The sequence below is a fragment of the Hyaena hyaena genome, unplaced genomic scaffold, assembly GCF_003009895.1.
Source record: "Hyaena hyaena isolate Hyena2069 unplaced genomic scaffold, ASM300989v1 scaffold_78, whole genome shotgun sequence".
In the NCBI taxonomy this organism is placed as follows: Eukaryota; Metazoa; Chordata; class Mammalia; order Carnivora; family Hyaenidae; genus Hyaena; species Hyaena hyaena.
The window spans coordinates 2,345,370-2,372,767 of NW_024080710.1; the positions used below are offsets into that span (position 1 = coordinate 2,345,370).

At 40.1% G+C, this 27,398-nt stretch overlaps 1 protein-coding gene and 2 non-coding genes across 6 annotated transcripts in view; 1 reads left to right on the forward strand and 2 right to left on the reverse strand.

The window, feature by feature from the left end:
• The first annotated feature begins 3,276 nt into the window (after positions 1–3,276).
• Positions 3,277–27,398, forward strand: part of PTPN20 (protein tyrosine phosphatase non-receptor type 20) — a 111,218-nt gene continuing 87,096 nt past the window's right edge. For 3 of the 4 annotated variants that reach the window (XM_039233759.1, XM_039233761.1, XM_039233762.1), the window contains exons 1-2: positions 3,643–3,686; positions 21,027–21,180. In XM_039233759.1, coding sequence (XP_039089690.1) covers positions 21,147–21,180 — 34 coding nt within the window. In that variant the 5' untranslated portion in view covers positions 3,643–3,686; positions 21,027–21,146. Of the gene's footprint in view, positions 3,319–3,642; positions 3,687–21,026; positions 21,181–27,398 lie in introns of those variants that run through there. The other variant, XM_039233760.1, reaches the window with a different exon arrangement.
• Positions 21,396–21,502, reverse strand: LOC120232827. Its single transcript, XR_005528653.1, has one exon. It is a non-coding gene; the product is annotated as a U6 spliceosomal RNA (small nuclear RNA).
• On the reverse strand, positions 25,425–25,557 carry LOC120232830. Its single transcript, XR_005528656.1, has one exon. It is a non-coding gene; the product is annotated as a small nucleolar RNA SNORA70 (small nucleolar RNA).

Sequence of the window (27,398 nt, forward strand, 5' to 3'; positions counted from 1 at the left end):
TTGCTGTAAAGTACAGGGCTTGGCAAAGACCAAGTGGTAATACATGAGGGTTGAAAGGCACCCATCCAGCTCCTCTGCTAGATTTGGCAGTGTTTGCAGTTCACTTTCTGCCATATCATGATTTTACTGTTAATAAGTAGAGCTGGAAGCGGAAGGCAGGGCATTTATGTACAAGAGCTGGTGACAAGCAAGCCTGACAACTTTGCAGCTCTCCTGTCAAAGCCTAAGGATTCTCTCTCCTTGTGGTGTGTGCCTGCAGAGCGGTGGGCTGGTTAAGCTCTGCAAACAGATGAGCGGCCAGCTAATGGTCAATCAATTAATATTTATTGGGCATCTACCATGTGCCAGGCTCGGGACCGGGCGGCTGGGAATTCACAATGAGGTGAGTGCATGTCCTTCTGCTCTTTAAATAAAATAGTTTTCGGCTCCCACTGGGATTTTTATTGGCGTTGTACTTTCCACAATTTATTTTTATAGAGTCTTTTATGTGAAGTGTCTCAAAGCTGAGCAGAGAGAAAGAAACACACAGAAAGGCCCCATGGCTCTTTCCGAGCTCACGATCCCCATCAACTCACACTTGGTGGTGCTGGGTGTGAAGAACATCATCTAAAAATAAATCAGGCTGCAAAGCAGAGGCTTGTGCCGTGATGGATCCGAGGGAAGGGTAGGGTTGCTGAAAAGATTCTTTTTCTTCCTGCCAGTGTTTCTTATTCTTAGGCCCCCTTCCCTGGTTCAAACCAGGTTTATAAAACTCTGAACTTGAGCAGAGACCTTGCAGGCTGTGAAAAAAGGACTTTGGGTTCTGAGGTCCTGGGTGCACACTGTTTCCTGGGGTCTGGAAGCCCCTCATGGATCCTCTCTGATTGTATCTGGAGACCCATGGCTTGGGATGAGGGGCCGTTTTGGCATGAATTCTTGCACTTAAAAGAAGCAGGTGGGCCCCACCTCAGCAGAGAGTGGGTATCTGGCTGGCCCGCAGGTCCCTCCAAGACCTGGATGTCCAGACGAGGGCTGGGGAGGCCGACTGTGAGATGACACAATCCATGTTACCTCATTGTGCTGGTTACCGCTACTCCCCGAACTGAGCTTTCCCCGGAGATCTGTAGTGAGCCCCAGGTCAAGCAGGGCATGAGGAGGTGGTGTCTGGGGAGGGGGGGAGTGGGGAGGGGCTAACCAAGAGATCCCTCAGCTAGCCTGGAAAGGGGACCTGGAGGGATGGACTAGGAGAGGCAGAACTGGGCTGGAGGCACAGTGGGACCAGACCTGCAATAAGGAGCAAGGAGTGGGGGTGTGTGTGTGTGGTGAAGTGTCCTGTAAGGTTGAGTCCTGGGGCCCAAGGGAAAGGGGATGTTAGCAATCCGGTCTCCTAGACCTGCTTGTGGAAGGACCGGTGCATCAGTGCATCTGGTCTGATTTGGGGAGGGTATCCAGCCTTACCCACAACAGGACAGACACCATGGCTACAGTGGGTCCTTTGCTTAGAGAGACACAGACAATGAGAGATAGAAACAAGTGAGCACAGAAACTCTTGAAGATCCACAGCCCTAGAAAAATGTGTGAATCCATCTTTCTGGGAAAGGGAAAGAGGATTTAGCGCCAAACGCAGTGCTGGATGCTTCTGTACGTTGTCTCATTAAGCACTTACAACCCTACAGACTCTTTTTTTTTTTTTTAAGTTTATTTATTTTGAGAGAGACAGCATGAGTGGGGGAGGGGCAGAAAGAGAGGAGGAGAGAGAATCCCAAGTAGGCTCTGCGAGGGGACTCAGTCTCACGAACCATGAGATTATGAGATTATGACCTGAGCTGAGATCAGGAGTCATGTGCTTAACCACCTGAGCCACCCAGATGCCTCTGGACTCTTTTTTTTTTTTTTTTTTTTTAAAGAAACTGAGGCAGAAGTTGGGAAGTAACTTGCTCGAGGTCACCAGCTATTCAGTAGCAGAGCAGAGATTTAAATCCAGGCCCGCAAGACTCTTTGGACTACTGGCACCTGGTCAGACACAAGGGTTTGAAAAGGCCTCCAAAGCATGGCAGAAAGTTTGATAACATACTATGTAGTTCTTTTAATTTTCCACAGAAGCAATTCAGGAAAAGCCTTCTGGGTTGGTGGCCTCTGAGATTATTGTGTGGTTTAGCGGAAGGTTGGGGGATAGCGACCTCAGCGTCCACTTTGACCAAGCGTTCATTTGGTCTTCGTTCGGGGAGTTCCTGATGCTGTGGGTGGGGATTCTTTCTTGTGTGTGTCCCTAGGATAGTCATCTATGTAGGGACTTAAAACAATATTCATCACATTTGAATTCATTTATGCTGTTCATGTTTGTGAAATGGTGACCACAGGCAGAGTTCTGATATTAGGGACTATGAAAAACAAAAGATACATCAGACCAGGGGGTCCATCTTTAAGAGGACTGGTATGGCTTGCCTGGAGGGCGCCTTGGCCGCTGAGGAAAAACCAGGCCTCTGATGGAGAGAAGGCAGCTATTGTCAGCGACTCATAGAGCAGGAAGCTGACCCCTCCATCCCTGGACAGAGGGTGGCCATTTTTGCTGAGCCCCCATTCAGCTTAAGGATAAGGCTGTCTCCTTGGACCAACACCAATGGCTGTGGGTTAAGTGAGGCAGCTCTTGTCAAGACTTCAGGGGAACTGGATCCGCCAGAATGGCTCTGGTCAGGACCCAGTGGGGAGAGATGTACTCACCGAGATAAAAAGATTCCGGCTTCATGTACTGAGGCAATGTTTACATCCTGAATTGCCCCTGCACTGACAGAAAACGCTCAACTGACTGGTGGCCAACTGACCTCGCACCCTGGCAAAGGCTAGTGACTTCTGCAGTAGTCTATCCTGTCCAAAGTTCCTAAACACTCTATCTGTCTTGCTCTGACCCTGCAAACCCACTCCCGCCCTGGCCCCTCTGCGGCTGGGGGGAGGGCGGTCAGAGGTATATATGAACCAAGTGACCGTCCCTAGGAAACACAGTCGTCAGTGGTTCAAGATGTGGGCATGGCTCAGAGAGCTGCTGGCATCAGGGCTTAGCTTCGGAAAGGGGTATGCACAGCAGGGTGGTGGACCAGCGACCACAGGGAAAATCCAGCTGGGTCCGCGGTGCGCGCTGAAGGGCCTTTAAAGGCCAGCAGGGAAGAGGCTGCACCCTCCAGCCAGGCCAGCAGAGGGTGGTGGCGCAGGATGACGCTCTAGTGCGCAGGCTCGCAGGCGTCGCTGGGATTGGGTCGGCGGGCTCCCACGAGAACCCAACTGGCAAGGTGGCCTGGGGGCGGGCCGGGGGCGGTTGAGGCCAGGCAGGGCGGGGCAGGCCAGGTGAGGAAAGGTAGCTGGGGGCCAGGTGGCACCGGGGGAGGGTGGGGGAAGCTGCAGCGCAGCAGCGTGAGAGGGCGGACTTGGGCTCACTCCGTGGCCCCGAGAGAAAGATGCCTTTGATGCCCAGGGGCCGAACGGTGGATTGTGACCCACAGACACCAGGAGGCCTGCATATGCTGGTTTTGGGCAGGCCCTGGGCAGAGAGAAGCCTAGACGGGGAGACTCAGCCTGGGTAGTGTGATGTCCAGCTGTACTGTGACATGTGTTGTGGTTCCCGTGTGTGACAGGTTTGGGGCAGGAAACACTTTGGCTCTGTGGTAAAGAAAGGCCTTGAACTCTCGTTGAGGAGCATGGAGCCGATATGATTGGTAAGAAGCCATAATCAGGCACTAAGACGTGTATGGTCCTCGCTGGCCTGGGCTGGGGAGGTTTCGAGGCCAAGAACTTTGTTCTCACTCAAGGACCAATGAGGATTGAGGGGCCTAGCAAGAAACAGCATTAATTCATCAGTTAATTCAACAGCCAGTTTTGAACACCTCCTGTGTGCTAGGCACTGTTCTCGAAGTTGGGAATATACATGAACAGGAGAGGCAGGGCTCCTGCCTTGATGGAATTATATTCCAGGGGGAAAGATAGCCAGCCAGTCAAGGCCAAGTCCTTGGTTTTTGCCTTGCCTACTTTTGCCTTGCTGTTTAATGAGATGGCCAAAACAGTAAGGGGTGGGGGTAAGGTTTCATTTTTGGAAGGGGTGGAACCAAGAATTAATGTTTTGAATATGTTAGGTTTGAGATGCCTACTAGGTTTTTCCCCAACGTGCAATATGCACACAGCATAGTTGGAAAGAATTTTCCAGTGAACTCTGTATGCTTGCCACCTAGGTCCTATCACTAACATTTAGCCACACTTGGTTTACATATTGATTTATCTCTCCATCCCTCTCTCCACCTGCCTATCTTGTAGATTTATTATTTTTTTTATTATGGTGAAATATACAGGATAAAAATCTAGTAGATTTTTACTTTGAGATGTCAGATAGGTCATTGGAAATTTGAGTCTGAAATCCTGGGTGATGTCAGGGCTTTGGAATCACTACTAGATAGATGGTATTTAAACTAAGGGGCTGGTTGAAACCACATAGGTTGAGAGTGTACACAGAAAAGAAAAAGGGAAGCCAAAAAAGGAGGAGGTGGTGGTTAACTGTGGTGAATGCTACTATGTAAGATGGATTTGGAATTAGGATTTTAATTAGTTTAATAAGAATAACTTTTTGGAGTAGAGGGGCCTTTAGGTCAAGGGTTTTTTTTTCCCCAAGATAGAAGAAGCTAGAATATGTTTATGTTTATATGCCAGTAGGATTGAACTCCTAGAAAGGGAAAAATGATGCAGATGAGAGAAGGGAGCATTGCAGGGGTAAGTCCTTGACCATCTGAGAGGGGAGGAGATCCAGAGCAGATGGGTGGTTGGCTTTGACTTGAGCAGGAAAACATATTCCAGTATAACGAGAGGGGAAACTGAGACAAACAGGTGCAGATGCAGACAGGTGGTAGCGGCACCATCTGTGATGGAGTCATTGGCTGAAAGGACAGTAGGGGAGAAGAGAAGAGGTGTTAGAACGTGGAGGAGACACATTCTCCTCTGTAGTCCTTCCGGAGAGTGGAGAAGTGACCTAACTAAGGAAGTGGGATTGGACTGTCAGGCAATGTTGAATACCTGTTTGAGGTGTGTAGTCATGAATTTAGAGTGAGACCAACCAGTGAGGTTGTGTGGTCTTCTGGGAATGGTAGACCCCAGAAAGGTGTTTTGATGATTAAATGAAATAATATATGGAAAGCATTGAATAAGTTGGCAAGCACATGATGAGGGTTACCTATTCTTGAGTTCTCATTGTTTTTCTTTTGGTTTGTGCAAATATAACTGGGAGGTGGGCTGACGTTTATTAAGTGACGGGGTCTTCTCCATTCAAACCTGTGTCCACTGTTTGCAGCTATTTCGAAGTCTTTCTCCTAGTGTGTTATATTTATACAGCTTGATAATTGGGGATGTTGGCAAAAAAAAGCCAAACTATAGCAAATGGGCCTGTCACTGGCAGACTAATTCAGTCTTGGCCTGGAAGGGCTGGAACTCTGTCACAGTTAACAGTTATAAAGTTCTTGTGAAAATCTATTTTGCATATCATATTGGATCTGATATACTGGGACTTTACAGAATCTACAGATCTAAGATCACCGGAGGGGATTTTCAGCTTAATTGGTTGTCATTTCTCCCTGACCACTTTAGCTGTATTATGGTACATATAACAACAATGGATGACATTGACGGCTCTTAAAAACGCCAAGTACTGTTCTAAGCACATCACATGCAGTGTCTTGTGTAATCCTCACCCCAACTCAGTGAGGCAGGCACTGTCATTATCTCTATTTTTCATGTGCTGAGATGGTGCAGAGAGGTTAAATAACTTACCCACAGTACACATAGTCTGATCTCCAGTTTTTGCTGCAGACTAACTATAAAAAATTTTTTTTTGGTTAAAGATTGGTTGGCCATCACTCACCTACACTGGAGTGTGGTAGTTAAGGTAATGGACTGAAGCAAATTGCCTGGGTTCAAAAGCTGCCACTTACTAGTTCTGTGTCTTTGGGCAACTCATTTGACTTCTGTGTGCGTTTTTTTTATTGTTTTTTTAACCTATGTAATGGGAATAATAACAGTACAGTACATGCTCAATAGGGTTATTGTGAGGATTACATGAATTAATGTATTTAATAAGCCTAAAAATAATGCCTGGTTGTTTAAATGCTATTACCATCTGCCTGGTAATGCAACCAGGGTGGTGTGTATACTGATTGAAATCATTCACGCAAGGTCCTGTCCAACTGATTTTAGTAGAGTTTGAAAATTACGAGGCACTCTCTTAATGCTCCTAATTCAGGGATCACCTTTCCTTAGACTTTCTTATCTCTCTGAGGGAAACAAATTTAACAATTCACAATTTACCTCTTCAGCTTGGATTTCATTCAGACTCATCTGACCAGTGAGGTTAATTTCATTAGTCCTGGTATCACATCTCACTTGAAGGGAAACAAGGCATGGGTATTCCATTTTGCCATTCCCAAATTGGCAGCCTGGTGGGATTTGGTTAGAAAGGCCAGCAGGCTGCACAGCTGGTGCTGGGCATAGTGTGTAGTAAATGATGTGGGTCAGTAGTCTGCATGTGAAAAGGCTTTGAAAAGGTCTGTAGAATTTAGATTTACTGTGATGTGTTACATCCGTTACTGATTAGAAGCAACTGGGAAGGCTTGGCATGGAAGTGAAAGTTCTAAATGACCTTTGCTGGTACACAATAGGGAGAGTAAATTAATGGTATAAAGTAGCAGTTCCCTGTGGGTTTCTGCCAGAATCACCAGGAGGAAGTTTTATGATGCTTTGCAAAATGACAAGCTCCATGTCCACGGATTCAGAATCACTAAGTTATGGCAGCGTTTTGGAATCCATCAGTTTTTTTGAGAGCTCCACAAATGACACAGATACGTAGTTAGCATGGGATGCCATTAGTGCAAATCAGTGTTTTTCAGCCCTGTGTTTTAGAATTACAGATCAATTAGCCTTTTAAAGAATCCTGATGCTCTGGACCTACCCCAAGGATTTTGATTTAGTGGGCTTTCGCATGGTCTGGACATTTGGTATTGGTTATTTTTAAAAAATTTTTTTTAATGTTTTATTTATTTCTAGGAGAGAGAGAGAGAGGCAGCGTGAGCAGGGGAGGGTCAGAGAGAGAGGGAGTCACAGACTGAAACAGGCTCCAGGCTCCGAGCTGGCAGCACAGAGCCCGACGCGGGGCTCGAACCCACGAACCGCGAGATCATGACCTAAGCGAAAGTCGGACGCTTAACCGACTAAGCCACCCAGGCGCCCCTGGTTATTTTTTAAAAAGCTAAGTTGATTCTAACTTGCATCCAGGTTTGAGAATCACTGATATAATCAGCTAGATCTCTCTTCAACGTTTAGTTACTCATTTAAAATGGACATAGCTTCAGGCAGCATCTTATCATCAGAACACTGAAAAAGTTAGCATTTCTAAACTTCTCCAATGCAGGTGTTCAATTCAACAATCAGGTAAAAATGGAAGATATGAATTGATGATTGAATTAGCACTAGTCATACTAAGCAATGAAGATTTCAATAAGCTGTCCTGGAGAAGCAAATTAACATTTACTAAGAGCTTTATATATAATCTCAGTCTTTGTGAGGTATATATTATTGCCATTATGTAGATGAGATTTTTGAGGGAGAGAGAGGTTTTCACCCAAGTGTGTACAGCTCCAAAGCCAGGTTCCATTTCCTCCGTAGTTTTTAATCTTGACTGCACACTGGAGAACTTTAATGATCAACACTTGGACCCCATTCTCTGATTTCGTTCATTTGATGTGGGCTACCATCGGTATTTTGCAGAGTTCTCCAGATAATTCGAATGTGCACAATCCTGGTGGTCTGAATTTATTTTCTTTTACATCAGCAGGCTGCCCATCTTTGGACTGCTATGACTGGGTTCCTTGCTTTAGCAAATTTACTTTTCTTCATGTCATTTCTTTCTGCTTCTTCCTGCTTTTAATATATATGTATTGAGTGCCCAGTTTCTACCATTCATCTTGGCGCTGAGGTGACACCGTGATGACAAGACAGACCAGTTCACCAGCCTCATGGTACTTACACTGAGGGAGATAGACAGTACACATGTGAGCAGATACACATGGGCTGACATACAGAAGTAAACTTTAAAGTAATGAAAAGTGCTTTTTAGAAAAGTAAAGCAAGGTAGTGAGTACAGTGATCCTGACAGTGGTGCAGGAGAGTTCTGGTTGTTCTACGCTGTTGCCAGAACTGCTTCGTGCTGGTTGTGTGATTGCACGTGTTTCGTTTTAGCCATCCTAATAAGTATGTAGTGGCATGTCACTGTTTCCTTTTGCATTTTTCTGTTGACATATGGTGTTGGGCATTTTTTCCTATGTTTAATTTACCATCTGTAGTTTTTCTTCGGCAAAGTGTCTATTCAAATATTTTGCTCAAAAAACAAAACTTGGGTTGTTTGTCTTCTTCTTGAGTTATAAGGGTCTGCATGTGTTTGGAATACAAGTCCTTTTCCATATAGGTGTTTCTTCCAGTGTGCAGCTTATCTTTGTACTTTCTTAATGTTATCTTTTGAAGAGTGGGATTTAAATTTTTTGTTAAGAGTGTCAGTTTTTTCTTTTGTGGTTTGGGCTCTTAGTGTCCTAAAATATGTATTCTTTCATAGTTCTGGAAGCTAGAAGTCTGAAGTCAAGTTGTGAGCAGAACCATGCTCTCGTCGATGTTTATCCAACCATACCCTTAGACTTATTTCCAGAGCGCGATGTATTAGGTAGGTTGAGGATGTTCCAAATCACCATGGAATGTGGGTTCCATTTTGCTTAACAATTCTTTCCTCAGTTTGTCTCTTTCCCCTTGCATTTTGTTATATAGGCAACAAGGAGAACTCATGATCACAATTTCTATACTTTGCTTAGGAATATCCTCAGCTAAATATCTAAATTCATTACAGTTGACCCTTGAATAACATGGGTTTGAACTGCGTGGGTCCACTTATATGTGGATTTTGTTCGATAAATGTAGAACAGAACAGAGTAAATAAGTGTATTTTCTCTTCCTTAGGATTTTTTAAATAACATTTTCTTTTCTCCAGCTTACTTTAAGAATACAGTATATGATACATATAACATTCAGATGTGTCAGTCCACTCGTGTTATTGGTAAGGCTTCCAGTCAATAGTAGACTATTAGTAGTTACATTTTTGGGGAGTCAAAAGTTATAGGTGGATTTTAACTATGTGGAGAGTCAGAGCCCCTAACTGCCAGTTTGTTTAAGGATCAACTGTAGTTACAAGTTTTACTTGTGACCCAACAGTTAGAACACAATTCAGCCAGTTTCTGCCACTTTGTAATGATTGCTTTTCTTCCAGTATCCAATAATGTATTCATTATTTCCTTTAAAAATTTTTTAAAAAATGTTTGTTTTTGAGAGAGAGATGGAGCACAAGCAGGGGAGGTGCAAGGAGAGAGGGAGACACAAAATCCGAAACAGGCTCCAGGCTCCACGCTGTCAGCACAGAGCCTGATGCCAGTCTGTGTATCTTTTATTTCCCTTGTTTTATGCATTAGGTGGGACTTCTATAATTTGATCTTGAATAGGAGTGGTGACAGAGGACATCCTTGCCTTGTTCCCTATCTTAGAAGAAAGCGTCTAGTTTACCATCATTAAGTTACCTGTAGATGTTGTTGTCGATGTTCTTTATCAAGCTGGGGAAGTTCCCCTCCTCTAATCCTAGTTTCCTGAGAGTTTTTATCATGAATGTATTTGGGTTTTGTTAAATGTTTTTTTCTGTGTATATTGATGTGATAATACAATTTTCCTTCTTCAGCCTGTTTTGCATTCCATCAGTTGGTTTTCACATATTGAACCAACCTTGAATACCTGGCAGAAGTTTTGCTGGTCATGGTGTACAATTATTTTTATCTATTTTTGGATTCAGCTGCTGATATTTTTGTTGATTTTTGTATCTGTGTTCATGAGTGATTTTGCCCTATAGTTGTTCTTTTCTTTTAATGTCTTTATCTGGTTTTGATGTTAGGGCAATGTTGGCTTTATAGAATGAGTTAGGAATTGTTTCCTATGATTCTGTTTTATGGAGGAGATTGGAGGGAATTGGTATAACTTTTATTGGTTTAATTTCTTTTATAGACATAGGCTGATTCAGATGATCAGCTTTTCCTTTTGTGAATATTGGTAGTTTATGTTTCATTTTATTTCATTTTAAAAGTTTATTCATTTTTGAGAGACAGAGACAGAGTGTGAGTGGGGAAGGGGGCAGAGAGACAGAGGGAGACACAGAATTAATGGTTTTATTAATTTTTCTCTTGATTTGCTGTTAACAACTTCATTTATTTCTTCTCTAATTTTCATTATTTCTTTGGTCCTTTTTCTCTAATTTCCTGAGGTAGAAGCTTAGTTATTGATTTTATCTTTCTTTTTATAATGTATGCATTTAGTATTTTAAATTTATTCCTAAGTACCACTTTTGCTGTATCTCACAAATTTTGATGAGTTGTATTTCCATTTAATTTAGTTCAAAATATTTTTTCTCTTTGTACTTTTTTTTTTTTTAGTTTATTGTCAAGTTGGTTTCCATATAACACCCAGTGCTCATCCCCACAAGTGGCCTCCTCCATGCCCATCTCCCCCTGCCCCCACATCCATCAGTCCTCAGTTTGTTTCTCAGCATTCAAGAGTCTCTCATGGTTTGCCTCCCTCCCTCTCCCCCACTATTTCCCCCACTTCTTCTCCCCCATGGTCCTCCGTTAAGTTCCTCCTAATCCTCCTATAAGTGCAAATAAGTCAGGCAGAGAAGGATAGTTCAAAATATTTTAAAATTTCTCTTGAGACTTCTTTGACTTCTGTGTTATCTTATCACATGTTGATTAGTCTCCAGCTATCCTTCTGTTATTTATTTCTAGTTTAATTTCACAGTGGTCTGAGAGCATATTTTGTATGATTTATACTTCTTCAGATTTGTTTTAAAGTGTGTTTTATGGCTTGATATGTGGTCTGTCTTTGTGAATGTTCCATGTAAGCTAGAAAAGAGGGCTTACTCTGCTGTTGTTGAAGGAAGTAGTTGATAAAATGTCAATTAGATACAGTTGATTGCTTGTGTTGATCAGTTTAACTGTATCCTTTCTGAGTTCTTGCTTGCTGAATCTGTCCACTACTGATAGAAGGGTGCTGAGTTCTAGAACTAAAATAGTGGATTTGTTTCTCTTTGTAGTTTTATTACTTTCTGCCTCACATATTTTGACACTTTGTTAGGTGCATACATGTTAAGGATTGTTATGGCCTCTTGGAGAATGACCGAGTTATCATTCTGTAGTGTCACTCCTTGTCTCTGATAATTTTCCTTGTTCTGGCGTCTGCTTTGCCTGAGATTAATATAGATACTCTAGCTTCCTTTTGATTAATGTTAGCATGCTATATCTATTTCTTTCCCTATCTAAAAATTCTATCTTTGTTGTTATATTTAAAGTGGGGTTCTGGGAGACAAATTATATTAGAGTCTTTTAAAAAGTCTACTCTGACATATGAATGTATTTATAGACTATTTACATTTAAGGTGATAATAATGTAGTGGGGTTAATGTCTACTGTATTTGTAACTGTTTTCTACTGTTCTTTGTTTCTTTATCTTCCTCCATTTTTCTGCCTTCCTTGATTTTAATTGATTATTTTGTGGTTGGTCATTTATTGAAGTCATTTCTGTCCTTTTAATTAAAAAATTATAAAAATCATTTTCTGTCCTCTTGATTAAAAGAATTAATTTTTAGTGGTTACGTTAGCGTTTGCAGTGTACATTTATAATAAATGTAAGTCTACATTCAAATAACATTATGCTGTTTCATGGGTACTCCCCATTTTGCCTCACATATTTATTTTATTAAGCAAAAGTCCCAATTTTTCCCTCCTATCCCTTATGACATTGCTGTCTTTCATTTCATTTATTCATATGCTATAATCACCCAGGACATTGTTGACATTATTACTTTGAAAAATTATTAGATCAATTACGAATAGGAAAAACAAAAGATTCTATTTGACCTTCATTTATTTTTTCTGTGATATTCTTAGTTTCTGACCTTTTCCTTTTCTCTGAAGAACTACATTAAAATTTCCTGCAAGGAGGTCTGCTAGGGGCAGAGTCCCCCAGTTTCTGTTTGAGAAAGTTTTTATTTCTCCTTCACATTGGAAGGATAATTTCACTGTATACAGAATTTTAAATTGCTTTTTTTTTTCTTTCATCATTTAAAGTACCCCAAAGTGCTCTATGGTCCTGTTTGTGTGGTTCTTACAAAAAAATCTCAGGTAAATCTTGTCTTTGTTTCTCTGTAGATATATTTTCCCCCCTTCTCACTTCTTTCAAGATTTTCTTTTTGTCTTTGGTTTTCTTCAGTTTGAATATAATGTGCTTTGGTGTTTTCTGAGCATCTTGGTTCTGTGGTCTCATGTCTGTTATTAATTTGGGGAAGTTCTTGATTAATTTTACTTCAGATATTTCTGTTCCTTCCTTCCCCACTTTCTTCCCTCCCACTCTTTTTCCCTTCCTCCCTCCCTTTATGCTCCTTCTGGTATTCCCATTACACATGTTACACTGTTTAAAATTGTCCAGTAGTTCTTATATATTTTTCTGTCTTCCACTCCCCCTTCTTTTTTCTCTTTCTTTTTAGTTTGTGAAGTTTCTGTTGACATGTCTTCAGGCTCAATGATTCTTTCTGCAGCCATGTCCAGTCTACTAATGAGTTCATCAAAAGCATTCTTCATTTGTTACAGTGTTTGCCTTTGATCATTTCCTTTTTATTTATTTCTTTTTACAGTTTCCATCTGTTTGTGTACATGACCCATATGTTCCTAACATATTATTTACTTTTTTGTTTTTGCTAGAGCTCTTAGTTATTTTAAATCCCTACCTGATATGTGTGTCATATTGGAATCTAGTTCTGATACTTGCTTTGTCTCCTTAGATGGTAAGGTTTTTCTTTTGATTGTTTAGAATGTTTTGTAATTTTTCTTGAAAGTCAGACATAGTATTTGAGTAATAGGAACTGATGTCCTTAGGCTTTTAGAGTGAGGTTTTCTGTCAATCTGGCTGGAAGCTGGGTTCTGTCTAATGTTTCCTATAACGGTGGGTGTCAGAGGTCACAGTTTCTTCTACTTTCTTTCTTTTTTATTCTTTCTTTCTTTTTAAAAAAATCTTTCCATAGCTCTGTTGCCTTTAGGTCTTCCTAAGAACTCCTCCTTACATGGAGTTTGTGACTTGCAACTTGCAACTTTTTCAATTATAATCCACCACTAACGTATGCTAACATGCTGAAGCCTAGTTGATATGGTAGGGTTTTGAGGAGGAAAGTATTGCATAATTTTAGGATTAGATCTTGTATTTTTTGTGGGCCTGAGTCCTTGGGATTGATTTTGTGAATTGTTTATTAGTATCTTTTCTTATCTCTTTACATAAGAGAGATGGCTAGAGGAAGCTAGAGTTGCCAATTGCACTTCTTCCAGGTCAGATAAAGCTCTAGTCAAGCACTCTTCCTTGGAGTGCAGGCCTTTATTACAGGGAGAATGCTTTAGGGACAATGCAAAATGGTTATGTTGTTCTTCCCTCCCCCATTTAAAACACAAGGGCAATTAAAAAAAAATTTTTTTTCTCATGGGAACCTGGTGGAGTTCTTGGAGCTAAAATTCATAAAAGTATTGGGACTCTTCCAAGTCTGGACCCTCAGGGTTTTTTTTTTTTTCCACTCCACCCCTTTTTATTTTGGAACAGTATTTCATTCCATTCTATGATTATACATCATCCAGTGAGGGACATTTGGACTGTTTTAGGGGTGGAATTATTATGAAAAGCATTGCTATGAACAATGGTGAACAAGTCTTTATGTGCATGTAACTTTTCATTTCACTTAATAAATTTCTCTTAGTAAATATCTAAGAGTGAATATGCTGCTTATGTGGTAAGTACATGTTTAATGTAAAACAAAAACTGCCACACTTTACTTATAAGCATTTGTATCATTTTACATTCTCCCACTATACGTGAGAATACATAATTTGTCCAAATCATTGCCAACACTTGTAATTTTTCCAAATCATTGTCAACACTTCCAATTTTTAGCCTCTGTAATTTTGGGATTTCTAGTTGGGGGAGTTTAGTGGTACCTTACTGCAATTTTATTTTGCATTTTCCTGTTACCTAATCATGTTGGGATATTTTCAAGTGCTTGTTGTCAATTTCTTTACCTCCTTTGTACAAATGTCAGTCCTTTGCCCATTTTTTAAAGAATTGATATAATTGGCGTAGAACATTATATTAATTTCAGGCAAACAACATAATAATTCGATATTTGTATATATAGAGAAATCAGCACAACAAGACTAAATAACACAATTATAATTTTTTTCTTGTGGGAAGAACTTTCAAGACATATGCTCTGAGCAACTTTCAAATATACAGTACAGTAATATTGACCCTAGTCACCTGCTGTATGTGACATCTCCAGGGCTTGTTTATTTTATAATTGGGAGTCTGTACCTTTTTACCTCCTTCACCTCAGGGGTTTTTCACTTTCAAGGTAGTCTACGCTCAGCCTACAGTGCTTTGTAAAACTTACTGCTTAATTCTTCCTACTCCCCACTGGCTCTGATACCTTCTGTTGGAGGTAAGCTGATATCAGCAGTACTTCTCTGTGTCTGCCTACCTCTCTGGATTTGGGGTGGCAATTTGCTCTGTCACCTCAGTTCTCTGGTGGATCTAAGAAAACTCATTGATTTTTACTTTCATTGTTTTTCTTGTGAAGATGAGAGTGATGACTTCCTAGCTCTTTGCTTGTCAAAGCTAAACCAGTAGTCACAGTGATCTTTTAAAGAGATTAAAAAATCCTTCATATTTTTACCATTTTTGGTATTCTTACCATTTCTGGTATTTTTACTATTTTTGGTATTTTCTACTTTGTGTGTGTGTGTGTGTAACTTCAAATTTCCACATCTGTCCTACTTTTTCTTCTCGAAGAACTTCTCTTAACACCTTTTAGTGCAAACATGCTGACACTGAATTCTGTCAGTTTTTTCTAGGTACCTCCCAGATTTCTACAATATCTTTGTTTGTCAGCATTTGGACTATGATGTTTGTAATCCATACATCCCCCCTGCCCCCCAATTCAGGTTCTGAACATTTCTTTGATTTGTGATTTCTTGTCATCTATTAATCACAGAAATTTCTAAGTATTCTCTCTTTTGGTGACTCCACTTATACAGAAATTAGGACATTCAATAATGACCCACAACTTTTGAGTGATCTTCCGATTTTCACTCATCTGCTTGTTTCATTTTGGATCATTTCTATTTAACTGTCTTCAAGCTTAACAGTTTTTCTCTTCAGCTGTGTTCAGTCTTGTAATAGATCCACCTAAGAAATCCTTTATCTCTGATATCATTTTCTATTTCTAGCATTTCCATTTGATTATTTAAAGTACTTTGTCACTCTACTTAAATTCTCTAACTGTTCATATATGTTGTCCACCTTGTCCCCTCAACCCTTTAACATTGTGCAGTGACATGCTCCTCATTTTAGTTTGAGACCTCATTAGAATCACCTATACCATCCATATTTCTACCAAAATTCTGTTTGTGGTTACTTATGTATCCTCTAAGAAAATGGAAATTTTGTAGCACTCTTCTTTTCTTCCTGAGCTCTCACTAGAATTGCCTTTAAATGTCCTTTCATGGCAGTCTGGGTTTTGTCTAGCGTGCACCTTGAACCTCTTCTGGCCTCTATTCTTACCTGGTTCCAAAGTGCTCCTGCATCAAGTATTCGTTACAGCAGCATCCCCACTTCTCAGTACCAATTTTTGTGAGAGTAACTTCAGGCTGCTGCAACAAAATACCATAAACTGAGTAGCTTAAACAACAAACATTTCTTTCTCACAGTTTTGGGCACTAAAAGTCCAAGCTCAGGGTGCCAGAATGGTTGGGTTTTGATGAGGACTTTCTTCCAGGTTGCAGACTGCCGTCTTCCTGTTGTGTCCTCACTGGTGGAAAGAGAGCTCTCTGCTTCCTATAAGGTCCCTAATCCGATTCATGAGGTCTCCACTTTCATGACCTAATTACCTCCCAAAGACTCCACCTCCAAATACCATCCCCTTGGGATTAGGGTTTCAGTATATGAACTTTGGAAGGACACAAACATTCAGTTCTTTGCAGGAGAAAACCAAGTGCAAGCTTTCCAGAGTCCACACTTAGCGAGGTCACACAGAATGTATTTAATTCCCCCAGCAACAAATTGTGATACCTTGTGTGAAGTGTTGTCTACCCAGGATGCTCACCTGAGGCTAGGAATTGAGGGTTTTCTGGGGGGTCAGTCATGAAGGCACACAGTATTTGTGTGACTGATGGTGGTCACTGAGATTCCGGATGTCCAGAAAGCAAGCAGATGTTCAGCGTACACCACATAATTATTTACACCACATAGTTACAGCACATACAGTAGGCACAGTGAGTCACTCTTATCATTTAGGGAAAATTTTGCCTGGCAAGTTCCCAGATGAAAACCATGAGCCAGCCTTGCAGGTAGGTTTTTCTAAGTGTAGCAGCCTAAGGCCTGCTATATCAACTCTTGTCTGCACACGTATGTAATGCATATATGTTTGTGCCTGACATAATCTCAGTTATGGAAAGGCTTAGCTGTACCCTATAAATAAATAGTTCCTTGAGATACACAAGCCAAGGTCTATTGATTAGAGGTACAGGAATTATATACTTTGGAATAGCCAGGCACACTCATGTAATTACTGGTATATTTCCCAAAGAGCAAGAGGAAGGGAAGAGGGAAGATAAAAAGGAGGAACAGACCGATGGACAGACAGATGGACCTGATGTTCAGGAGGGTTGAGGGAAGATGCCAAAGCAAGTTATGTCGTGGGTGAAACAAATAATAGAAGACTGTTTATCTTGATACCTAAACAGCAGAAGCATCTAGGTAAAGAAGTCATTTTCAAATGTATTTAGTAAGTCGTTATTTTTACTAACGCCATTCTAATAATTGAAAAAGTATTTGCTCAGAGTGTGGCTCATGGTAACTATGTCAATCCCTGAGTTGCAAGTGACTGAGCAAGTGAATTCCAGTGCTTTATAATACAAACAAGATGGTAAAAGGACCCGTGAAGGGGTAACAGTTCTCTCATTTCTATAATCGGTGGCTAACAGCTCTTTAATGTTTAAACTTCCATTAATAGCTTGATTTTTTAAATAATTTTTACACAATGACCTCTGCGTTTTATTTTACACTTACTGAAGTAGATTATTTATCTTTTTATGGCTTTAAAAAATCAGTTTTGTTGAAGTATAATTATGCACACCTATCTTAATCTTGGGAATAAAGACAGCTTTGTTTTTTCCTTCTGTATTTGAATACATTTGTTTCTTTTTCCTGCCTCGTTGTGCTGGCCAGAACTGCCAATAGCCTTTGAGATTGTGCTTCAGCACCTCGTCCCTCCCTGCTTCCTACCCCCCAACCCTCACACACACATATTGCAGAAAGTAACTAATAAGCCAAAAGTGAGATTTCCTAATGGCAACTTCACTTTCTACGTGAATATTGGTGATCTGTTTAATTGGAAAAAGCAATAACACTATTCTTTTAAAAAAATACACTAAACTAAAAGCAGTTCTTAAGCGGCATAAAACATGTTAAATAATAATAGTTCCAGAAGCTTGCCCTGAGAATTTGGTCACCAGATATATAGATTTCACAGGAAAGAACTCTTATTCCTAAGGTGACTTCAGGTCGGGTAGTAGTTACTCAGTACGGGCATTTGGGTTTCTTTCATTTTCTTCCTTCCAGGCCAACACAGGTCTCAGAGTAGAATTTTCAAAAGAATTGGAAGTATGCAGCCCTAGAGGTTAGAATTGCTAGGACAAGGTGCTGAGCATGTCATTTCAAACTATATTTTGGCATCTTGCTTCCAACATAAAGTCCAATATGCAGAATGGTCTTCGCTGGCATCTGCTTTGGTTATGAGAGTATTTGAGACAGACTGACAATCGCACCTTAACTAAGCATTGAGAATACGTACAATATTCGTTGGTTCTTCTCTATCGCTCTAACTTCTGAAGAAAAATGTCCTGCATTAGTTTCTTGGGGGAACCAAATTCTTGTGTTTTCTTCCTCTTATGGTCACATGGGACCACTTTATGCCATATTGGAGCTTTATTTGTCTATCCTCAGTGCTGTATCCCAAAGCAGGTAACAGATTTTTAATATTTTCCCCCTTCTCAAGGTTAATTCCTTGATTTTCTACCTTATAGCAATCTTCTTTAGGAGTTGGGAGGAAAACTTTTAATTTAGGGATCTGACCTCTGTGACTTCCCAGGGTTCTTGACATGGTTATGCAGATTGCCCAGTGATGCATACAGATTTTTCATGGAATTAAATAATTAGTTAACCCATCAAACATTTAGAATGTGCTAAAATGTCTAGAATGTGCTGGTCACTGAAGATACAAAAATGAAAAAGTTAAAACTCCTGCCTTCAAGGTGTTTATGGTTCAACTTGGGGAGATGAGTGTAGAAATCATTATAAAAAACAGAAATTATAGGGGAAGCCCTGATGGGGTATTACTTAATCAAGCATTGGAAGAGGTAGATAATATGGTAAAAGCTTTCACTATATTCCCTTAAAAGTTTTCTTTTGCATTATAATAAATGAAGATTCTGTTTTTTATTATATAATTTACTTTTATATGCTTTATAGACCATCTAGGCTTTAATGACACACATGCTGAATTTTATAATCTCATGCTATTGCTGATTTACTATAGCAGCTGCAACTCACGAACTGAATTAAATGTTAATCAGCTTAATGAAGATATTCTTTTGTCTATTTGTCCTAAGACATACTAGACCAAGTGTAAGAGAAGAGAAATTCTTCCAGTTTGATTTTTATATTTCTATAGGGCTGTCTCAAACTCACTGCACCAATAAACACTAGAAATGGGTATGTGTTTCTGATCGGAGTTTTTTGCTCTGGGAGCAGTACTGACTTACATGAAAGATTTGAAACAGGTGACTGTTGGTATGGATTAATATGGATTTCAGTCTATTCACCTGTGCATTAGAGAGATCCTAGGTATGTGGGGAGTGTATTCATAAAAAGACTGTGAGCTGTTGGAGTGCAGGACCATTCAGATGTTTGATCTGATGGAATGCAGCATATAGCATATTTAAACCCTGACATTTATTTATTTATTTATTTATTTAAAAAATTTTTAATGTTTTATTTATTTCTAGGCGAGAGAGAGAGAGAGACAGCATGAGCAGGGAAGGGTCAGAGAGAGAGGGAGACACAGACTCTGAAACAGGCTCCAGGCTCTGAACTGGCGTCAGCACAGAGCCCGACGCGGGGCTCGAACCCATGAACCGTGAGATCATGACCGAAGTGAAAGTTGGACGCTTAACCGACTAAGCCACCCAGGCACCCCTAAACCCTGACATTTAATTAAGAGTATCTCCAATTACCAAGGAGCATCTTGAAATTGTCTGAGAATTTCTAAAGAAAATTCATTTTATTAGTCTTTAGTTAAGATTGTATCATTTTAAATATTTTCAGTCATGTATTTCGGAGGCAGAAGCTTGGGCATTATTCTCAGTGGTTCTTAGTTACCAGTGAGGTCATTAACTTCTCAAGTCTGCTTCCAGGGAAGGCTCACCACTCAAGTCCATTACTGCAGTACCAGTCATGAGGCCACTGCTGTTCTTTTAAAAAGAAGAGATTTTTTTCCCTTCATCAAAATAGCATTAAAAAAAATTAAAAGTGTGATGCATTAAAATTTGAAATGACTATGTTAGAGGGGCGCCTGGGTGGCTTAGTCGGTTAAGCGTCCGACTTTCGCTTAGGTCATGATCTCGCGGTTGTGGGTTTGAGCCCCGCGTCGGGCTCTGTGCTGACTGCCAGCTAGGAGCCTGGAGCCTCTTTCCGTCTGTGACTCCCTCTCTCTCTGACCCTCCCCTGCTCACGCTGTCTCTCTCTCTCCTAGAAATAAATAAAACATAAAAAAAAAAAAAAAAAGAAATGACTATGTTAGAGATTTTATTCAATGTATTGATTGAGGAAGGAACCAGGAAGATGACGAAAGTAGTTCAGAGAAGATTTGATGATATTTTTATAGGCATTTGGAATGAATATTAGAATAAGAACTCTAGGTTAGATTAGAAAGCTTAGTTTAATGTCTGACAGGGCAATAGATGATAATCTCTGATGTAGTCTCTGATGTTGTAGAAAAATCTATAGGTTAACATGTAATTATACTAAGTCTAGGATTTAAACAATGGGTTGTAGTTACAATTCTCTATGTAATTGAATGATCCTTGGAAGGACCTATTAAATATTAACCTCATAATATTAAAAGGACATGTCGCCTACCTTTTTGCCTTATATACATGTTTTAAATAATCTTTCTTAACATTCTATATCTCAGAATTCTAAAATATGTATGCTTCAGGGGTGCCTGGGTGTCTCAGTTGGTTAAGCGTCCAGCTTCAGCTCAGGTCATGATCTCGCAGTTTGTGAGTTCAAGCCCCGCACTGGGCTCTGTGCTTACAGCTCAGAACCTGAAGCCTGCTTAGGTTTTTGTGTCTCCCTTTCTTTATGCCTCTCCCCGCTCCTCTCTCTCAGAAATAAACATTAAAAAAAAGAAATATGTATGTTTCAAAACATTAACTTTTAGATTCAGGTTACAGTAATCCCATATCATTTGCAGGTAGCTAATGGAGAAGTTGCCAAACAAAATGTACTCTAGGTTTTAACCAGAGGGAGTAATTAAACATGATTTTACAGTTCTTTCTTTTACAGGCAAAGATTAGAAAAGAAAACATGCTTATTCTATCTGAGGACTTTTTATAGATTGAACATGAACTACTTGAAGACAGGCTCTGTAGTTAATTCTTATCCATTCAATATTGAATCTCCAACACCTACTTTAGCATAAATGTGGCATTCAAAGAATTAAGTCATTGAGTGACGTTGACTGAATAAATATCAGTAATAATCTAATAGAAACTCCTTTGCATTGTGTGTTTGACCAGGTGAACAACAATTGTGTGCTGGCCCCAGGATACTAATCAGAACTTCTGCCTGACTCTCAAGGCACAAGGCTCAGTACCTGCAGAAGCCTTTTACCCATCTAATCCGGGCATGGGGACAACATGTCTTCACCTAGGAAGGCCACAGCACAGTCTGGTAGGTTCTCATGCCTTGCACTCTTTGGGGGATGTGGAGCAGAAGGGGCCAGAGCAGTGCTTCTCAGACTATGAATACATGTGGGAACCACTGTGGGTTCGTTAACCTGCAGATTCTGACTCACCAGGTCTGTCCTGGTGAACCTGGACAGTCTCCTCCTGAACCAGAAGTCCAAGACTCTGTGTTTCTTTTTTTTTAAATATAATTTATTGTCAAAAAATATGGAATGCTTCATGAGTTTGCGTGTCATCCTTGCATAGCAGCCATGCTGATCTTCTCCGTATCGTTCCAATTTTAGTATATGTGCAGCCGAAGCGAGCACAAGGCTCTGCATTTCTAACAAGCTGTCACACTCAGAGTAGCAAGGAATAGATTTTTGTTGTTTTATTTTACTCTTTTCACAGAACATTTTCTAATTCTGTAAATAATATGTTACATATACACCGTATGTAATGTATAATCATATATAATAGTAAATATATAGATTGATCGCAGAGAATTTGGGAAGTACAAACAAGCACAGAAACACAGGGAAGGCTTTTGGCACATAAGACTAACACAGTGGTTAAATGAGATGCCTCTGTCTCAGGTGGTCCATGTTGTCATTGTCTTGTCTCAGACATTTAGCAGCCTGCCGTCATTTTTCACCATTTCTTTCGTCACTCTTTCCATGTTCGGCTCTGCTGCTCGTCTCTTTCCTAGACTGTCCTCCTTGTCACCAGTGCTACTCCCTTGCCTACATCGGGCTGTCCCTGCTGGGCTGCTTCTCTGCTGTTGCACCTCTGACTCCAGAAGTCCTTCTGGTCCTGTCTACGTTCTGAAAGACGCGGAGGCAGCTTTCCTTCTCATTGTGATATTACTTATCCAAGTGATATGTTGTTTCCAGTTTCTTTTCTTCCATCATGGATATTACTGTTGACAACATGTTAGTATTTACAGGTTTTATTCTTTGGTTGAATTCCTTCCTTAGGATGAAGTCCCAGGATTGGGCTCCTTGAGCTAATGGGTCTGAATTTTTTATTGCTTTTTGTTGAGAGAGACAGTGTAAGTGGGGAGGGACAGAGGGAGAGGGTGAGAGAGAATCCCTAGCAGGCTGTGTAGTGATAGTGCAGAGCCCGACGTGGGGCTCGAACTCATGAAGCCGTGAGATCATGACGTGAGTTGAAATCAAGAGCCAGACGCTCAACCGATTGAGCCACCCAGGCATCCCAAGAATTTTGTACTGCTTTTATTATCTATTGCCAAATTATTTTCTGGAAAAGGTTGATCATATCACAGGATTATACCAGTTCTACTGTAAAATCACCATATTTGATGTTATCACAGCAGGAAGAAAGGTAATTTAGTTGTTATGAAATGATATCTTGAGTTTCCTTTTCTCTTCCATTTCTAGGATTACTGTCGAGGATTATTTATTTCATTTTGTGTACCTTGATTGTTTAAAAATCTGCGTGCTTTTTCCTTTTTGAGATAACTATGCACTAACAGTTCTATCAATTATCTTCTGACTTTCTACTAAATAATCTGATCAGATTATAAATTTTACTGAGGTCTTTTAAAATATAATTTTGAATCAGTTTCTTTCCTATTTTATGTCCTGAACACCCCGTTTCTTTATTTTAGGTTTTGTGACAAGGACAAAAACAGCACACAAAAAGATAGTTGAGGCGCCCATTTACCTAAGACCTTTACAATTACTATGCACGTGACCAAACTGCGTGGGTTTTCTTACAAGAACTTACAGTGAAAGTAGCAATTGATATATTTTATCAGCAGAACTTTTTAGATTCTAAATATATATGGTAACTTATAGTTTTGTTCTTTATTGCCACCTAGTGAATGCTCTCTTTTCTCAAGGAAAGAGTATGCTTTGCAAAATTGAAAAGTTAAACATAAAGATGGATTTAAAGTCCACAGTAATGGACATCCAGGTGACTCAGTGAGTTAAGCATCCAACTATTGGTTTTGGCTCAGGTCATGATCTCTTGGTGTGTGAGTTTGAGCCCTGTGTGGAGCCTGCTTGGGGTTCTCTCTCTCTCTCCCTCTCTCTGCCTCTCCTGCTCTCTCTCACTCAAAATAAAAAAGTAAACTTTAAAAAGTAAAAAAAAAAAAATAAAGTCCACAGTAAGAGAGCAAGAACCAAGTTATTTTATTTTTTAAAATTTTATTTGTTTAAATTTTAGTTAGTTAATATAAAGTACAATATCGGTTTCAGAAGTAGAATTCAGTGATTCATCACTTCCATCACAAGTGCACTCCTTAATACCCATCACGCATCTAGCTCATCTTCCACCCACTTCCCTCCATTAACTCTCAGTTTATTCTCTATCATTAAGAGTCTCTTGTGGTGGCTTGTTTTCCTCTTTTCACTTCCCCCCTCTTCCCATATATATGTCCATCTTTTTGTTTCTTAAATTCCACATATGAGTGAAATCATATATTTGACTTTCTCTGATTGACTAATTTTGCTTAGTGTAATATATTCTAGCTCCATCCATGTCCTTACAAATGGCAAGATTTCATTCTTTCTGGTGGCTGAGTAATGTTCCATTGTTTGTATATACCACATCTTCTTTATCCATTCATCAGTCAATGGACACTTGACCCTCTCCATAGTTTGGCTATTGTTGATAATGCTGCTGTGAACATTGGGAAGCATGTACCCCTTTGAATATGTATTTTGTATTGTTTGGGTAAATACCTAATAGCACAATTGTTGGATCGTAGGGTAGTCCTATTTTTAGTCTTTTGAGGAACCTCCATACAGTTTTCCAGAGTGGCTGCACCAGTTTGCATTCCCACCAGCAGTGCAAGAGTGTTCCCCTTTCTCTGCCTCCTTGCCAATACCTGTTGTTTCTTGTGTTATTAATTTTAGCCATTCTGATGGGTGTGAGGTGATGTCTCATTGTGGTTTTGATTCGTATTTCCCTTATAATGAGTGATGTTGAACATCTTTTCATGTGTCTATTAGCCATCTGGATGTCATTTTTAGAAGAGTGTCTATTCATGTCTTCATTTCTTAACTGGGTGTATTTTTTCGATGTTGAATTTAATGAGTTCTTTTTAGAGTTTGGATATTAACCCTTTTTTAGATATGTTATTTGCAAATATCTTCTCCTTTTCCATAGGCTGCCTTTTATTTTTATTGACTGTTTCCTTCACTGTGCAGAAGCTTTTTACCTTGATGAAGTCCCAGGAGTTCATTTTTGCTTTTGTTCCTTTTGCCCCTGGAGACATGTCTAGTAGAAAGTTGCTATGGCAAAGTCAAAGACGTTGCTGGCTGTGTTCTCCTCTCATATTTTTATGGTTTCCTGTCTCATGGTTAGGTCTTTCACCCAGTTTGAATTTATTTTTGTATCTGGTGTAAATAAGTGATCTGTTTTCATTTTTCTGCATATTGCAGTCGTTTTCCCAACATCATTTGTTGAAGAGACAGTCTTTTTTCCTTTGGATATTCTTTCCTGCTTTGTTGAAAATTAGTTGCCCATAGGTTTGTGGGTCCATTCTGGGTTGCCCATAGGTTTCTGGGTTCTCTATTCTGTTCCATTGATCTATGTGTCTGTTTTTATGCCAGTACCATACTCTCCTGATGACTACAGCTTTGTAATACAGCTTGAAGTGTGGAATCGTGATGCCTCTAGCTTTACTTTTCTCTTTCAGGATTGCCTTGGCTATTAGGGGTCTTTTGTGGTTTCATACAAATTTTAGGATTATTTGATCTAGCTCTGTGAAGAATACTGGTGGTATTTTGATAAGGATTGCATTAAACATGTAGATTGCTTTGGATATTATAGATGGGTTTTTTTTGTTTTTTTTGGTTTTTTTTTTACAGGAAGCAGGATTTATTGGTGGGCACGAATGGGGAGGGCACTGCTGAGGCTCTCATGAGTGCAGAGCCCGCCATTTGTCCAAGGGGCCACGATTAGGGATGTATTTGACCCCACAGCCATCTGGGATGAGCCGCTTTTCAGCCACCATGTCTTCAAACTCGTCAGCATTAAATTTAGTAAAGCCCCACTTCTTGGAAATGTGGATTTTCTGGTGGCCAGGGAACTTGAACTTAGCCCTACGCAGGGCCTCAATCACATGCTCCTTGTTCTGCAATTTGGTACAGATGGACATGATGACCTGGCCAATGTGGACCCTGGCCACTGTGCCCTGGGGCTTTCCAAAGGCACCCCTCATGCCTGTCTGGAGTCTAGATTGGAGAAAGCACGAGGCCAAACCTCAATGCCCACAAAAAAAGCTGTCTCCAAGGTCCCTTAGGGCAACCCGTACAATCAACAGGCTGCATACACTACTAAGGAGGCTGCTGTGCGCAGCCATTGCACACTGGGCCCCATGGGGAAAAGGCACAGTCGGCTTAGTTGGCTGCAGGGATATTATAGATGTTTTCACATTGTTTGTTCTTCCAATCCGTGAGCGTGGAATGCTTTGCCATTTCTGTGTGTCCTCTTCAATTCTTTCATAAGTGTTCTATACTTTTCAAAGTACAGATCTTTTACCTCGTTAGTTAGGTTTATTCCTAAGTATCTTATTGTTTCTGGTGCAGTTGTAAATGGGACTGATTCCTTGATTTCTTTTTCTGCTGCTTGTTATAGAAATACAACAGATTTCTGCATGTTGATTTTATATCCTACGACTTTGCTGAATTCATGTATCAGTTCTAGCAATTTTTCTTGTGGATTCTTTCAGGTTCTCTACATAGAATATCATGTTATCTGCAAATACTGAAAATTTGACTTCTTCCTTGCTGATTTGTATGCCCTTTGTTACTTTTTGTTGTCTGACTACTGAGGCTAAGACTTCCAGTACTATGTTAAATAGTAATGGTAAGACTGGGATCCTTGTCTTGTTACTGACCGTAGAGGGAAGGCTTTCAATTTTTCCCCACTGAGTATGATATTAGTTGTTGGTCTTTTTATTTTATTTTTTTTTATTTTTATCTATTTCTAGGAGAGAGAGAGAGAGACAGCATGAGCAGGGGAGGGTCAGAGAGAGAGGGAGTCACAGACTGAAACAGGCTCCAGGCTCTGAGCTGGCAGTCAGCACAGAGCCCGACGCGGGGCCCGAACCCACAAACCATGAGATCATGACCCAAGCGAAAGTCGGACGCTTAACCGACTAAGCCACCCAGGCGCCCCAATTGTTGGTCTTTTGTATATGGCCTTTATGATGTTGAGGTATGTTCTATCTATCCTACTTTGTTGAAGGTTTTTATAAAGAATGGATGCTATATTTTGTCAAATATTTTTCTGCATCTATTGACAGGATCATATGGTTCTTGTCCTTTCTTTTGTCAATGTAGTGTATCACATTGATTGATTTGTGAATATTGAACCAGCCCTGCAGCCCAGGAATAAATCCCACTTGATCATGGAAAATAATTCTTTTAGTGTACTATTGAAATCAATTTACTAGTATCTTGCTGAGAATTTTTACATCCAGGTTCATCAGGGATACTGGCCTTTAATTCTCCTTTTTAGTGGGGTCTTCATCTGTTTTTGGAATCAACGTAATGCTGGCCTCATAGGATGAGTTTGGAAACTTTTGTTCCATTTCTTTCTTTCTTTCTTTCTTTTGGAAACAGTTTGAAAAGAATAGGTATTAACTCCTCCTTAAATGTCTGGTAGAATTCTTCTGGGAAACCATCTGGCCCAGGACTCTTGTTTGTTGGGGGATTATTTTTTAAGTTTATTTGTTTTGAGAAAGAGAGTGTGAGTAGGGCAGAGAGAGAGGGAGAGAGAGAATCTCAAAAGAATCCCAAGTAAGATCTGCTCTGTCAGCACAGAGCCCAGCATGGGGCCTGAACCAATGAACCATGAAATCATGAACTGAGCTGAAACCAAGAGTCGGAAACTTAACCCAACTCAACCACCCAGGTGCCCCTTATTGGGAGATTTTTAATTACTAATTCAATTTCTTTGATGGTTATGGATCTGTTCAAATGTTCCACTTTTCCTTTTTCAGTTTTGGAAAAACTTATTATTATTGTTTGTATTTCTGTGGTGTTGGTTGTGATAAAAAATGTGATTTCATCTATTTGAGTCCTTTCTCTTTTCTTTTTGACGAGTCTGGCTAGTTTATCAGTTTTGTTTATTCTTTCAAAGAACCAGCTCTTAGTTTTGTTGATCTGCTCTACTGCTTTTTTTTGTTTCTATATTGTTTATTTCTTCTCTAATCTTTATTATATCTCTTTTTCTGCTGGCTTTCAGCTT